Source organism: Emys orbicularis, chromosome 1, assembly GCF_028017835.1.
Source record: "Emys orbicularis isolate rEmyOrb1 chromosome 1, rEmyOrb1.hap1, whole genome shotgun sequence".
NCBI lineage: Eukaryota > Metazoa > Chordata > Testudines > Emydidae > Emys > Emys orbicularis.
Window position 1 is genome coordinate 287,463,366 of NC_088683.1, and position 14,158 is coordinate 287,477,523.

Below are 14,158 nucleotides of genomic sequence, written 5' to 3' on the forward strand. Positions count from 1 at the left end.
TCATGGTTGGAAAGGCTTTTCTGATAAGATTTTAAGTGAATTTGCAATTTGACACCTAGTGTTAGTTAAAATCAAAAACTCAAATATAATGGTGTCTCATTACAGTAGCTATTGCAACTTGTGAATTTACAGTACAGTAGTTACTCATACATCTTCCTTTTTTCTTAAAGTTGGACTGCAGTCATGTATTCCACTTGCAGTGCTGTCGTCGAGTACTAGAAAACAGATGGCTTGGGCCCAGGATAACTTTTGGGTTTATGTCTTGTCCTATTTGCAAGGTAAGGATGATGTGTTTACTATATGTAGCACAGAGTATCTACAAGTGCTTACTTTAATGTTACTTATGATGGACATTAGATATTGCTCATTTTCATTCCCAGAGCTTGTCTATGCAGAGACCTAGTATGCAGCAAGCCAGGCTGTAAATCTACAATGCACTAGCTTGTCACACGCTAAGTGACTGTGTAGATCCTACAGCTGTACACTAGAAGTTCTGTACTGTGCTTTGACATACTTCCATTTCAAACAGCTGTATGTCAAAACACATTATGGAATTTTTAGTTCGCAGCAGCAGGGTCCACATGGCCGGTTTTAGTGCACAGCAGGCTAGGGAGTTGTATGCTCACATCCTAGCTAGCCATGCACTAAGCGCCTGTGTAGACAAGCCCTCCGTTCTTCTTCGAGTGCTTGTCCCTCTATATACTGCCCTTCAGGTTGCACATGCACCCAGGAGCAGAGATTTTTTCCCGAGCAGTGTCCCTCAGGTATGCACCCCACATCTCCTTATGCTCCACATCAAAGGAATAAATAGGGCATATTGGATCACCACCAGTTTAGTTCACTCTTACTGTTCATGGTCTGGGACAGAGTTTCAGTATTCTAACTTCTTCGGCTTCTCTCTGTAAAAAGTTGAAATATAGTATAGTTTTTAGGGGGTTGATTCCTTAATTCTTGGAACCCTCCATCTGGGATGGGCAGAGATTTCTCAACTCTCCCCTCTTTCCCCCTCCCAATCCCAGTTCTCCAACAGTTTGGGGAGTGTGCCAAGGATCCCTAGCCTTTAAAAGTTGCATCAAGTGCCACAAACCCTTCTAGGGCAAAGAGTACCACAACCTCTGTCTGTACTGCCTGGGGGAAACTTGCATCCTTCCAGGTGCAGTATTTGCAGATTGTTCCCAAATAGGATCAAGCAGTTGAGGGAGTTCCAACCCCAAAATTCCCTCATGGAGGAGTCCATAAAGGCTGGAACAACCTGAGACTGGCGAGACTCTGCTGTACATCAGCCTGAAGAAGATAAAACTAGCTAGCCCCTCTTCTTCTGTCCCAGCCAGTTCCAAGACCTCTGGCAACCCTTCAGCTATAAGAGACTCAGTAGAGCAGAGCCAGAGCAGACGGGGGAAGGGAGACTTAAGTCATCTCCTAAGGACAAGTGGGAAGGATCCCTGTCCAAGTCCTTTAAAAAGAGGCAGAAGTTCCCCCATCCTATACCAACCATCAAAGGCTTTGTGTTCTGTAGTGGGACCATCCGGTATCAGGAAGGACTGGACTGGGACTTCTTCAAAGGGCAAGACTGCACCACCATTTGGTACCAAGACTGGTCCCTCGGCACCAAAATCTACCACATTTGTATTGCCAGATCTGGCACCCTCTGCTTTAATGGCTTGAGTTACAGAAATGACACTGTCTGCTCTGTCTTGATTCTTGGCACCGAATGCTCGTATGGTGCTCCCAGAACTGGAGTCACCATTACTTTCCAGATCCAGTACCAGGACTTCATCAGGTTGTACCGATCTCCCACTGGTACTCCTCCATCCCAGTCTTCAAGTAGGGGTTAAGCCAGACTGTTGGCAGTACCAGCAACAAGTAGAGGCAGGTCACCATCATCTCCTGTATTGAGGGCACCCCCTATGGATCTGGGATCCAAATCCTCAGAGTTGGAAGAGGACTGTGGGAGACACCCAACCCTGGACTATGCCCCAAGGGATTCCTTGAGAGGTTGAGCCCAGATAGAATGTCAGGAGTCTCCAGGGTATCACACTACTCCCATTTGAGAGAATATCCTCCCTGTACTTACCCAGCACCATAGAGCTCTACACTGAAGGGGTATGAGTGGCAGTATTGAGGCCCAGATGGTCCAGAAGACTACCACCCAACATACCAATGTTGTCAGATAGGAGACTCAAGGAGATCTAGGGTTCTTGGAGAAGACAAAGATCATATTCTGCCTCATCAAGATGTGCAACAGCAGCAGCATGGGGAACAGGAGGGTACCACATCAGTGACCTTGTCCTCTTCTCCAGATGAGGCAGTGGTTCCAGTTTCCCCATCACACTCTGATAATCCTGAAGCCTTCCAGGATTTACTTAAGAGTGTGAAAGAGTCACTACAGATCCCCCGGAAGAGGTCCAGGAAGCCCTGCACAGAGTGCTAGACATCCCACACAGTTCAGAACTGAGTAGAGTTGGGCTTCTAATTAACAAAGCCATCCTCAAACCCACCAGGACACTTTGGCAGATGCCTGCCACAAGTTCCACCAGCATTGAAACAGGCTAAAAAAAGAGGTTTTTCATACCTGCAAAAGGGACAGATTATCTATTCTCTCACCCACTTGTTGGTAGTATCAGTGGCCACTGAGTATAATAGACAAAGTTTTGAGTCTCACACTGCCAAGCGTTGATAGCCAAACATATGATTTCTCCATGTATAACAAATTAGCAGACTTCACCAATAAGATACCTCATGACAACAGAGCCCAGTTCCAGGCCCTGATTGACGGGGAAAGCTGGTGACTAGACTGGACTCCAGACAGCCTTAGACGTGTTTCATACTGTGGCAAGGTCTGTGGTGACAGCAGTGATAATGAGGCATTCATCGTGACTCTCCTCCTCAGGGATTCCCAAGGAGGTATAAACTGTGGAAGACCTGCCATTCAAGTGCAACAAACGATTTAGCACAAAAACAGTTGTCTCTCCACTCATTGAAAGACTCCCAAACCATACATCGTCACTGGATATTTACACTTACAAATTAAAAGAAAATCCACTACGCCCATTTAGACAGAGACCAGCCCCACCTGCTTTCGATCACCATTAACAAGGATCACCATGCAAGTATCAAAGGACTCATAGAAAGGGTGCCCAGGGACAACCGTCCACCTCCCAACCATTGCCATCTTTAAAACCAATGTTTTGATGGGACCTTTGAGAGCCGCACACCCACTAACTGGATCTAGACCAGATCTCTGGTCTTTCCCCTCCCTTTGGAGACCGACTTTCCCACTGCCTGTTTACCTGGGCAGAAATTATGACCAATAGATGAGTACTAGAGGTCATCTCTTCGGGGTACATCATCCAGTTTTCTTCCCCAATTGCCCCTCCAGTCCTCATTCAGGGACCCCTATCATGAGAGCATTCTTCTGCAGGATGAGGAAGTACCTCGAGTTGAACCCCTTTTCCCCTTGCTGTTAGAGGTACTAATTCTATCACCTGTAGTTTGAGGAGCGACTCTCATATGGAGACCCATTCTGGATTTTAGGAAACAAGTTCATCCACTGCCTAAAGTTCAGAATGTTGATCCAATTATTCCCTCTCTCAATCCAGGAAATGGGTTCCTGGCCCTCAATCTCAAAGACAACTATTTCATATGGATATGTATTTGGCACAAAGGAGATTTGAGGTTCATGTCCAGTCAGCACATGCTCACTTTCACTGTCAAGGGTGATGGTATACCCATACTTAGACAATTTGCTCTTAAAGGGACAGTCACAAGAAGCAACTGTCATCCATCTAGACCTGTTTGAGAGGCTAGATCTCAGTGTGAACCTGGAGAAGTTCACCCTGGAAACCACTCAGTCAACAGAGTTTATCAGGGCAAGGCTGGGCACTGTGATGTCCAGGGCATACTTACCAGACAATCACTTCCTCTCTCCATCATCAGACTAGTACAGTGCATCCAGATGAGCCCCAGGACCTCCTTATGTTCCTGCCTTATGGCACTATTGGGTTATATGGCTGCAAGTACCTGTGTGAACCTGGTTGAAAGGCTTCATCTCAGATGTCAGCATGCCTGTTTACAGACTGTGTGCCCCAGTAAAGCAGTCTAGACTTTTTAGTTGTGGTTCGTTGAAGGGTTTTAGCTTCCTTTCTTTGTTGGGAGGATGGAGAAAGGTATGTGTGGGGGCACTACTCAATTCCTCACTTCCAACAATTACTATAACCACAGACACACCCATTTTAGGTTGGGGAGCACACATGGCTTGATAGGTTGCTCAAAGGACAGTTTCCTCAGGAATCTATGCTCTCATCAGTGTGTTTGAACTGAGAGCAGGCAGGCTGTCCTTTGAGCAATTCCAGTCGATCCAGGTGTTATCAGACAACATGATGGTGGTCTGTTCCATCAGCAAGCAGGCAGGAGCACACTCCTCACAGCTTTGCGTGGAGGCCGTCACCCTCCGGAACTGGTGCATTTCCATGCAAATTACCCTGACTGCAGTCCATTTGCCAAGAATCCAAAACACCCTGGTGCACTCTCTAAGCAGACATTTCTCCACACAACGTGAGTAGGAATGGCACCAATTCCTGAGGATGATGACCTCCACACTATGCTGTGAGGGGTGTCCTCCTCTCATACAGTGGCCAGGAGTCCTGAGTTTTACCTCCCCCCACCCCCCACCCCCCGTTTGCTTATTACCATGGGTATTAAGGAAAATCAGACAGGACATGGCACAAACCATTCTTATAGCACCAGGTTGAGCCTGCCAGGTCTGGTACCCCATTCTATTGCAATTGTCTGTATCTATCACTCTGATGTGACACCTCTTAATGCTGGCTGAGGGAAGGACTTAACACTCCAGCCCAGCCATACTTTACAATAGGGCTTGCTGTTTAGATGGATGTCAGAATTAGAATAGGTCTGCTCAGCTGATGTCCAGGCCATCCTGAACAGCTGTAGAAAGGATTCTACTGGGAAATGGTATGAGGCTAAGTGGAACAGGTTTATGTTTTGATGCAAAGAACAAGGAATTTCCCCTTTATAGGCAAAGATTCCAGGTGTGCTGGACGTAGCTCTTATCCTTAAAATCCACACAACTGTCTCTTATTTCTCTCAGGATTCGCCTGACTGTCACCAACATATTTCATCTGCCAGATACCTACTCTGTATTTTCTTACCCAGTCACATCCTGTTTCCTAAAGGGTCTGATTACAGTGTTCCCTCCAGTGGCAAAACCTGTATGAGCCTGAGACTTGAACCTGGTTTTATCAATGCTGATAAACTCACTGTTTGAGCCTATGGCAGGCTGCTCTCTCCTACGTGTCTATGAAACTAGTGTTCTTGACTGCTGTCATGTTGGCCAAAAGAGTTAGAGAGCTAGGGACACTCATGGCTGATCATCCTTATATGGTTTTCCACAAGAAAAAGGGATGCATGAGACTACATCCAAAACTTGTCCTGAAGTTGGTGTCTGACTTTCTTATCAACCAAAGTATCCCCTTATCTGTGTTCTACCCTAATCCTCACTCTAGCATGGAAGAAATGTGGCACTCAATGGATGTATGTAGGGTTCTTGCTTTTTACCTACAGAGGACAAAATCGTTTAAAAAGTCTCCAAGACTCTTTATATCATTTGCAGAACAAATGAAACAAGAGGCCATTCTCTCTCCCCCCTCCTCTTCTCTCCCCCCATCCCTCCCCCCGAGGCTGTCCAAATGGATCTCTGGTTGCATCCTACTCTGCTATGAACTGAACATTATTCCTCTTGAAGGAAGTGTAAGATCACACATGACGAGAACTCTGACAGCATCGGTAGCTTTCCTTACAGATGTCCCGCTTCTGACATCTGCAAAGCAGCAACTTGGAGCTCTGTACACACTTTGGCTAGACACGGAACGGGTGCAAGCAGCTGCCTCCGATGCCTCTTTGGGCAGAGCATTTCTGCAATCATTGAGTCGTAGGACTCCAGACACCCACCTCCTCAATAGAGATATTGCTTCTGAATCATCTGAAGTGCATTACACATAGGGACAATGACTCGAATTGTCACTTTCTAGTAACTTGAGTTCTTCGCGGTGCGTTGTCCCTGTGTGTAGTGCACTATTCACCCTCCTTACCCTCTGCCTGATTTCCCCCTACTGGGAATTGGCAGTAGAGAAGAAACTAAAATGGTGGTGGTCCAGCAGTCCCTTTATCTACTCTGCAGAGTATGAGAACGAGGAGAGCAGGGGTACATGCGTAGACCAGACAAACATTGCTAGGGAAAAATCTCTGCTCTGCCTGGAGCACGTGCACAACTGGAGATCCCCTGCGCTACACATCTCAAGGAACTCAAGTTACTACAAGATGAATAACCCATCCTTTCCAACATAGCTGAAAGGAAAGAACCGTAAATTGTGGGTATGGGAGGGTCCTTTTTTTTTTTTTTTTTTTTTTTTTTAAACTTTCTTGCCCACTGTGCCTAGAAACATGGTTTCTCATAAAAAATGAAAATAATGCAGAAGTCCTTTTTTAATTATTTTTATATACTTAGATCTATCAATTTGTAATAATCCAAGAGTTGGATGCAATGTAGCCATTACAAAATAAGTGAAGACTTTAAGTCTCTACACTCCACGCTTCCCTCAGTTTAGCCTAAATTATCTCAAGCAGCAGGACTGGGGTAGCTCCAACATTAGCAAGATGCCTTTTTAACCTGTCTTTCAATACCACAGAAGGGTGGTAATGAATAGCACGTGTGCATAAGACTCAGTCACCTCTATGAAGCTGCCAGAAAAGAGGGCATATTAGAATATAAGTACATTGAATTTATTGGCCTTTAGCAACTCCACTGCGCTGGACTTCTATATTTGCAGTCATGATAGGAGCTTGTGTAGGGGGCGATCTTCCAGTGGCATGGATCCAATATAGGGGCTCTTATGTCACATACCCTCCTTGTTGCTGATGAAGAAGGGAAAAGGGAGCATGGACAGAGAAATGGTGTGACTGGGGTACTCCTATGCTACACTGATCCTCTGCTGTGTTTTTTAGCCCCCTCGTGGCTGCTACAGCCCAATGTAAGCTAGACCAGCCCTCAAGCTTATGGATCTGAGTTTCAAAAATTTGAGGTAAAAGGGTATTCCTGTTTGCCATGAGTCCAGTAGCTGAAAAGAATAAGCATATAGTGTAGCTACCCCTCCTTGAAATACATATTCTGTATTCTTTTCTATGATTGTTCAGCATCCAGCACAATGGAGCCTTTTGGCACTACCATGATGCAAATAAATACTAATATTGTTATAATGAAAGTATTACAATATTCCAAGTTTCTTATCAGTTGTTCTTTATTTTAGAACAAAATTAATCATACGGTATTAAAGGACTTGCTTGATCCAATTAAAGAACTCTATGAAGACGTGAGGAGGAAAGCTCTAATGAGGTTGGAGTATGAAGGATTGCACAAGAGTGAGGCCATCACAACACCTGGCGTTAGATTTTATAATGACCCAGCTAGCTATGCCATGAACAGATATGCTTATTATGTTTGCTACAAATGCAAAAAGGTATGACTGCTAGCACTTTCTCAGATTAAATTGATGTAATGTTGCCAAAACATCACTTATTTGTTTATAGAGTATGAAAACTAGAAAAGCTGCATTGTAAAATCCAAAAAGCACTAAAAAAGAACATAGAAAAAGACACAGCCCTAGCCCTGTGAAACCTACAGTAGAGAGAGAGAATGGTTCAGAAATCAGATACCTTAGCTGAACAGAGGATGGTGCCATCTCAAAAGAATGAGGGCATCCTATTTTGTTAGAAAACTCCCCTTGCCATCCACCCTGTTCAGTTCTGTTCCCACCTCCCACAATTAATCAATGCTCACTCCCCTATTGCAACTCTCAACCAATTGAGTTTTTGGCTCCCCTCCCAATAAAGGTATTTTCTTCTTCTGCCTCTCCCTCTGTCACACCTTCTGCTCTCATTACATATCATGTTTTCTTTCCAGCATGCTGTACACCCTCGTATTTCATTCTGTACTCTCTCCCACACATGCATCCCCTCTGTATTGACTCCACTCCAGTATGTTAGTATTCACCCCCAATCTGTCATTTAGTTATCCTCAGGCTACTGACCCCTGTGATTTTATTTAATTCCTGAACCCTCACTCACGCCTAATGTTTAACACCTGAGCACACAGTTTAGAAGTCTCCTCTCTCTGGTCTGCAGGGTTGGGGTTCCAAAAGGGTTTTCCTTCCTGGATAGTGGCCTGGAGACTCCTTTCCAGACTTTTTTTTCAGGGGGAGGAGGAGAAAATATCACTGACAGTCCACCCACACACCCCTAGGCAGAAAGAGGGTGCTTTTCAGGCAGTGCAGAGATAGCAGAAAGCAGCTGCCGTTTTACTTAAGAGTCCTATAATTTAGTATATCCAGTAGCTCTGATTAGCTGTCTTTCCCCTGGAGGTTGGGAAAGGGCAGCTAATAAGATGGGGGTTCCCACCCACCAATCAATAGCAGTGTCTGAAAACACTTAAGTATATAAGGAAATTCCACAGAGTAGGCAGCCCTGCTTAGTGTGTGTTTTATGGCTGCCTGGTGTGCCTTTGTGCCATAAAACCAAAAACAGAGAGCAGCAAAATGCCTTGGCCAGCAGGAGCCTGAGCATGGGAAGGAAGGTGCAGCTCATTTCCTACTCCTCACTTCTGCTGTCTTTGCCCACCCTGTTGCTCTCCACCCAATTGTAGAGCAGTTTCTCTGCTACCTTGCCCATTTAGGACTTGGTTCTAAGGGCCAAGGCAGAGGGAGTGGCACTTCAAGCTAGCTTCATAGCCCGTTGGGGCAGGATTTTCCCCTCCCCTGGATCTGAGTACTGTGCTGGCAGGTGGGAAAGTAGAAGGGAGGGAGAAGCTTCCCTTCAACTCTAGCATCACCTCAGCAGCACCACCCTGCCCCCACCTTCTTGATATGCACTCATAGAATGGCCCAAAAATCATCCCGTGATCCAAACCCTGCAATCTTTTGCACATACTAAAGACATGTATGTGGGATATGTTGGATTGCTGGATAATTTTTGGCCATTTTGAGGGTTATGGCGGAAAAAGGATTATTTTTTTTAAAAGGTTTAACCTTATAGAACCTAATAAAGAGATTGTACTAAGAGCCTTTATCATCTTCTCCATGCATATGAATTTGGTAACAGGAATATAAACTGTTTGTCCCCAATCGCTTCAGTTTTAATCTTCAGTCATTATTTGTGTGTCACATTTAGGCATATTTTGGTGGTGAAGCTCGTTGTGATGCTGAGGCTGGACAAGGAGATGATTATGATCCAAGAGAGCTTATTTGTGGTGCATGCTCTGATGTTTCAAGGGCACAGGTAAGCAGACTAGTTTTGTTTTCTTTTAAAGATTTTTAAATAGTTATCTGAGCTGTACAGCAATTAGGTTTATTTGTAGTAAAATATACATATTTGTTTAATTTTTGACAGATGTTTCAAATATGTAAATATGTTGCTTACATGTTACAGTTCGGTTTCTAATGTTAACAGCACTTTTTTGTTTTCTTTCTATGCAGATGTGTCCCAAACATGGTACAGATTTCTTGGAGTACAAATGTCGGTACTGCTGCTCAGTAGCTGTGTTTTTCTGCTTTGGGACAACACATTTCTGCAATGCTTGCCATGATGATTTCCAAAGAATGACAAGCATCACTAAAGAAGAACTTCCACATTGTCCTGCAGGTAATGTTTTTTACAGAACAGTTTTAACAGTCTAAATGACCAGAAAATTATTTAGTCAGCCAGTTATTCTATTACAATTGATCTTGCTAATTTTTAGAAATATAGCAAAATTAATCATGTGATGTCTTAAATTCAGCATTTTAGATAATCTTCATAGTATGGATTATTTTGTTCTGTGATTCATTTCTTTCTGGAAATATTGGTTTCCAAAATGAGCAATGCTATTATCACAGTAAAATCAACACATCATTAGATACTTTGAAACTTCCTTTCTTCAGCAAATTGCCTCCACGCACTACTGGAGTTGCATGCTACCACATGGACCAAAGAGAGATAATAAACAAACTTCCTAACATGAAATGGTGTAGCCAGAGCTGAGTACTTATCCTGAAATTATAAAGGAAAGCACTTTGAACTGTGCTGATCCCCTAGTTCCTGGCATCATCGTGTGCCACTGCATCTGATGGTCTCACCAGAATAGTGAATTTTAATACTATGTTTCATGTGCTACCTATAGCTTTTCACATAGTGTTAGATAATTTGAAGGGAAAGGGCAATACATACTTCTACTACATTGCTTAATGTTTCACTTATACACCAGGGAAGTAATTGTTGGCCTAACTCCTAAATTGTTCTTCAGGTGAAATTTCATTTAACAAGTATATGTTATTCAGATGTAAAGGTTCTTGTTTCACATTGGGCTGAAACTTTTTTCACTGTATTGAAGATCCATTTAAAGACATTTTAATTTTCTTTCAATAAAATTTTGACTGTAAATTTTCCATAATGAATTTGATTTACTATGACTAGATAGCAGTCGAATAGTCTGGGGTTTTTCTTCAAATTTGTGTTTAATCCTTGACCTGAAGTTGTAAATCTTGTAGAAGCCAACAGTCCTGGCCCTTTTTGTTAGGCTTAGTCAAACTGCTCACAATTATTCACTTTTCATCCTGTAAAAGTTCTAATTTTTAAATGCCTGATAGAAGCTGGTCATGTGAAAGTGGCCCGTAACTACTTTTTCCTATACTAACTGCATTTTTCCCAAATCTTTTTTTATCAGTGTCCTATAAATTCTGACAGATTTCTCTATTTAATACTGTGTTTTTCAATACTTGTACAGTTTTATTTACATAAGATTTGGAAGTTTTGAAAATGTCTTTTTCCCTTTACACTGATTGCAGGTCCGAAAGGCAAACAACTTGAAGGAACAGAGTGTCCACTTCATGTTGTCCATCCACCCACTGGTGAGGAATTTGCTCTGGGATGTGGGGTTTGCAGAAATGCACACACTTTTTAGACTAGTAATTTTTTTACCAGAGCAAAACAGTTGTCCTCATCCCACAAGTGTCCTAAACAGAATATAAAGTCCAGTCAGGATGAGGATGGGACCATTTCATAACCCAGGTAAAAGGAACAATTTACAGTGCAAGAAGGATGCCAAATACCATGTACCATGCTGTGAGAAATTGACATTTTTTGAACTAAGACATCAAAAATTGTGAGATGTTTGCATGTGGCCATTACAGTCATCGGCTATGAAGCATTGGACATTTACAAATAAATAATTGCTATTAAAGGATCTCTGTGTCTGTGGACTATGAATGATGCTGGTTTTCAGACGAAGAAAGAAAAAACGGATTATTGTATACTGACTTTTTGTAATCCTGTACAATTGTAACTGCATCATGGGTGGGGGTGGGAAAGAGGAGTATTCTCGTTTATTTCCTAGACTGTTACAAAAAAATTGTGTTAGGAAGACATAAATGTAACAAGTATCACGCTGTATATAAAGAATATCAATGTTTGTCCTGTATAAGAATTACTAAATTACAACAGCAGTTTCATTTAAACTTCTGGGTTATGTTTGAGTCTGAAATTTTAATGAAGTGCAATACTGAGTGTGCCTCATATCTTGCAGCTGTAAACATAATGGAATGTATATGTCAATAAAACCACTGTACATTTTTATACAGTGAAAGTCTAATGAATGTGTAAGACTTTACTTTAGAATGGCTCAAAACCAAATCATTTCATTTCACAAATAAAATGTATTCGTTTTTAAAGAACCAAATTCAAAACCAGCTGGTAAACTGCTTTATGGTACTATTTGGTATGGTAAAGTTGCTTATGGTACTATTCATTAGATAGAAAAAGTTTGCTTGAACATCCTTTAAGAAAAGTTGGGTAATCTTACTAGACTTCACATAAAGTATTACTGTATATACTCGTTCATAAGCTGAATTTTTTAGTAAAAAAGGGAAGCACCAGAGAAGGGGGTCGGCTTATGAATGGGTATGGAGAGGGAGAGGTGGGACACAGCCCCTCTCCCCAACAGAGGAAGCAAGGAGAGGCAGCACAGCCAGAAGGGAAGAGGCGGGGCCAGAGTCTCTCCACTTCTGGCCACGCTGCTCTCCCCCCAGCCTCCAAAGCAGCTGCAACTCCGGGGCTGGCAGGCTGCAGCCATGCCACTCAGCCCCACCCCCCAGAGGAGGCTGCGGCCGCGCCGCCCGGCCCGCTGGAGCATGCTGCGGCCGTGCCACCCGGCCCAGCCCACTGGAACGTGCTGTGACCGTGCTGCCCGGTCTGGCCCGCTGGAGCAGGCTGCGGCTACACTGCCTGGTCTGCCGGAGCAGCTCCAGCCAGGCCACAGACATCCTCCCCTGGCCCTCCCCAGATAAGGTGGGAAGGGATGGGATGGGGAGAGTGTGGGGGTCCCGGGCTAGGGGTAGGGTCATGTGGGGGGTGGTCACAGGGGTTACTCCCCTGACTTCCAGCTTCTCCTCCCCAAAAAAATTTCCCCACCAGTTACTGTCCCAGCCCGTCAGGGTAAGTAGCTGGCTTGCCCCCGGAACACTTTGTTTACTTAGGTTTACCTCCGTGCCTGCGGATGCTCGAGGTAAACAAACCATCTCGGCCCACCAGCGGCTTATCCTGATGGCCCGGGAGCCAAAGTTTCCTGACCCCTGAATTATAGGGTCGGCTTATGAACGGGTCATAAAATTTTTCCATTTTTACTTATCCATCTTGGAGGGGTCAGCTTACAAATGAACTGGCTTATGATTGAGTATATACGGTATATTTGAATTGATGTACAGGTTGATAAGCAGTTCCTGAAGGCTTCACAGTAATATCCTGGAAGACTAATTTTTAATTGGTTTGTATTTACTTTTAATTAAAGCTTTGCAGATACCCTCTTCTAGTATGTATGGACTCATGCCATGTGTCCAAAAAAGTTTGGTCAGTGCTGTCCATTGGGGCTGTACATGCATCCTCAGTGTCCTCACACCTTCCCTACCTGTGGGCAGATAAGGGAATGCAGCACCAACTGCGCCTGTTCTTCCTTAGTGCCTGTGGAAGTGGGTCACAATTCAGCAGTGTCCACAGCGACTTATTTTAAAAATGTTAGATCTCAGAAAATTAATAATTCTCATAGTAGTTAGGGTTTGGGGGCCGGGGGGTTGTTGTCCTTTTGGCAGCTTTTAGATAGATTTTGACCTGTCAGTCGACTGATCAACACAAAGACCACTTCCCCACCGAATGGCTGAGGTAAAATCTTTAGGGTTAAAACTCTGCCCATGTGACAGACTGAGGCGCAGTGTGGAGGGTCACACAAAGTAATCTTTTCTGCCTTGGGAAAGGCCATATCTCCAGCATGTTCCCAACCTGCTGATCCTTCTTCAGCCAGACTTGATGTGATACAGACAGCCACCTGACTATTTTCACCTGCTGAACAATGCATGAATTTGGCTTCAGGCTTTGAGCAAGAGGACCCTCCCTTGTGATCCAGAACCTGGTCCAAATGCGGAGTACTGACCTATACTGCAGAAGTGCCTACCATCTCAGTGCAGTTGGCCTCTGCTCTAATGGGCCAGTGAAATCTGTTTGGTTTCAACTTCAACACAGGGAGATGAGGAAAAGCAGTTGGGACCGCCTTCCCAGGTGTTTCAAGCACCAAAGTTGGGAACAGCACCAAGAGTCAACTGCTGATCCACCTTTCTCAGCATGATGCCCCGCCACATCAGACTATCCCACATTGCTAGCATTGGCTAAAGTCCCCTAGGTGCCAGGGAAGTCTGCACCCCTTTTTGACCTCCTCATGCTCTCAAGCTTTCAGAAATGTATTACAAACAATAAATAGAAAAATTGTTTTAAAAAATAATTGGATCTTTTCAAAATTTAGACTGCAAATCTCACACACCTGTTTTACTGACATACTTGTTAAAACACACTACTGTCTGTGATGAGAGTGAACAGCGATGTGAAAGACCACACGTGTGGGAGAAACAACGTGTAATGATAGATTTAGGCCCACAATATGGTGGTTATCAACATTTTAAAGAAGCAGCACAGCTTTATTGTAGATCTTGACTGGCAAAGCACAGGCATAATTAATGAGAGAAACAAGTAAGTCCTTTGGAAATAGATTGTTTTAATATCACTCCCAATAAAA

The 14,158-nt window shown here is 43.7% G+C and overlaps 1 protein-coding gene across 1 annotated transcript in view; it reads left to right on the top strand.

Moving 5' to 3' along the window:
• Positions 1 to 11,005, top strand: part of MYCBP2 (MYC binding protein 2) — a 419,800-nt gene extending 408,795 nt beyond the window's left edge. Inside the window, exons 82-86 of the mRNA XM_065413662.1 lie at positions 171 to 278; positions 7,323 to 7,532; positions 9,238 to 9,345; positions 9,543 to 9,708; positions 10,890 to 11,005. Coding sequence (XP_065269734.1) covers positions 171 to 278; positions 7,323 to 7,532; positions 9,238 to 9,345; positions 9,543 to 9,708; positions 10,890 to 11,005 — 708 coding nt within the window. The remainder of the gene's footprint in view (positions 1 to 170; positions 279 to 7,322; positions 7,533 to 9,237; positions 9,346 to 9,542; positions 9,709 to 10,889) is intronic.
• The last annotated feature ends 3,153 nt before the right edge of the window (positions 11,006 to 14,158 follow it).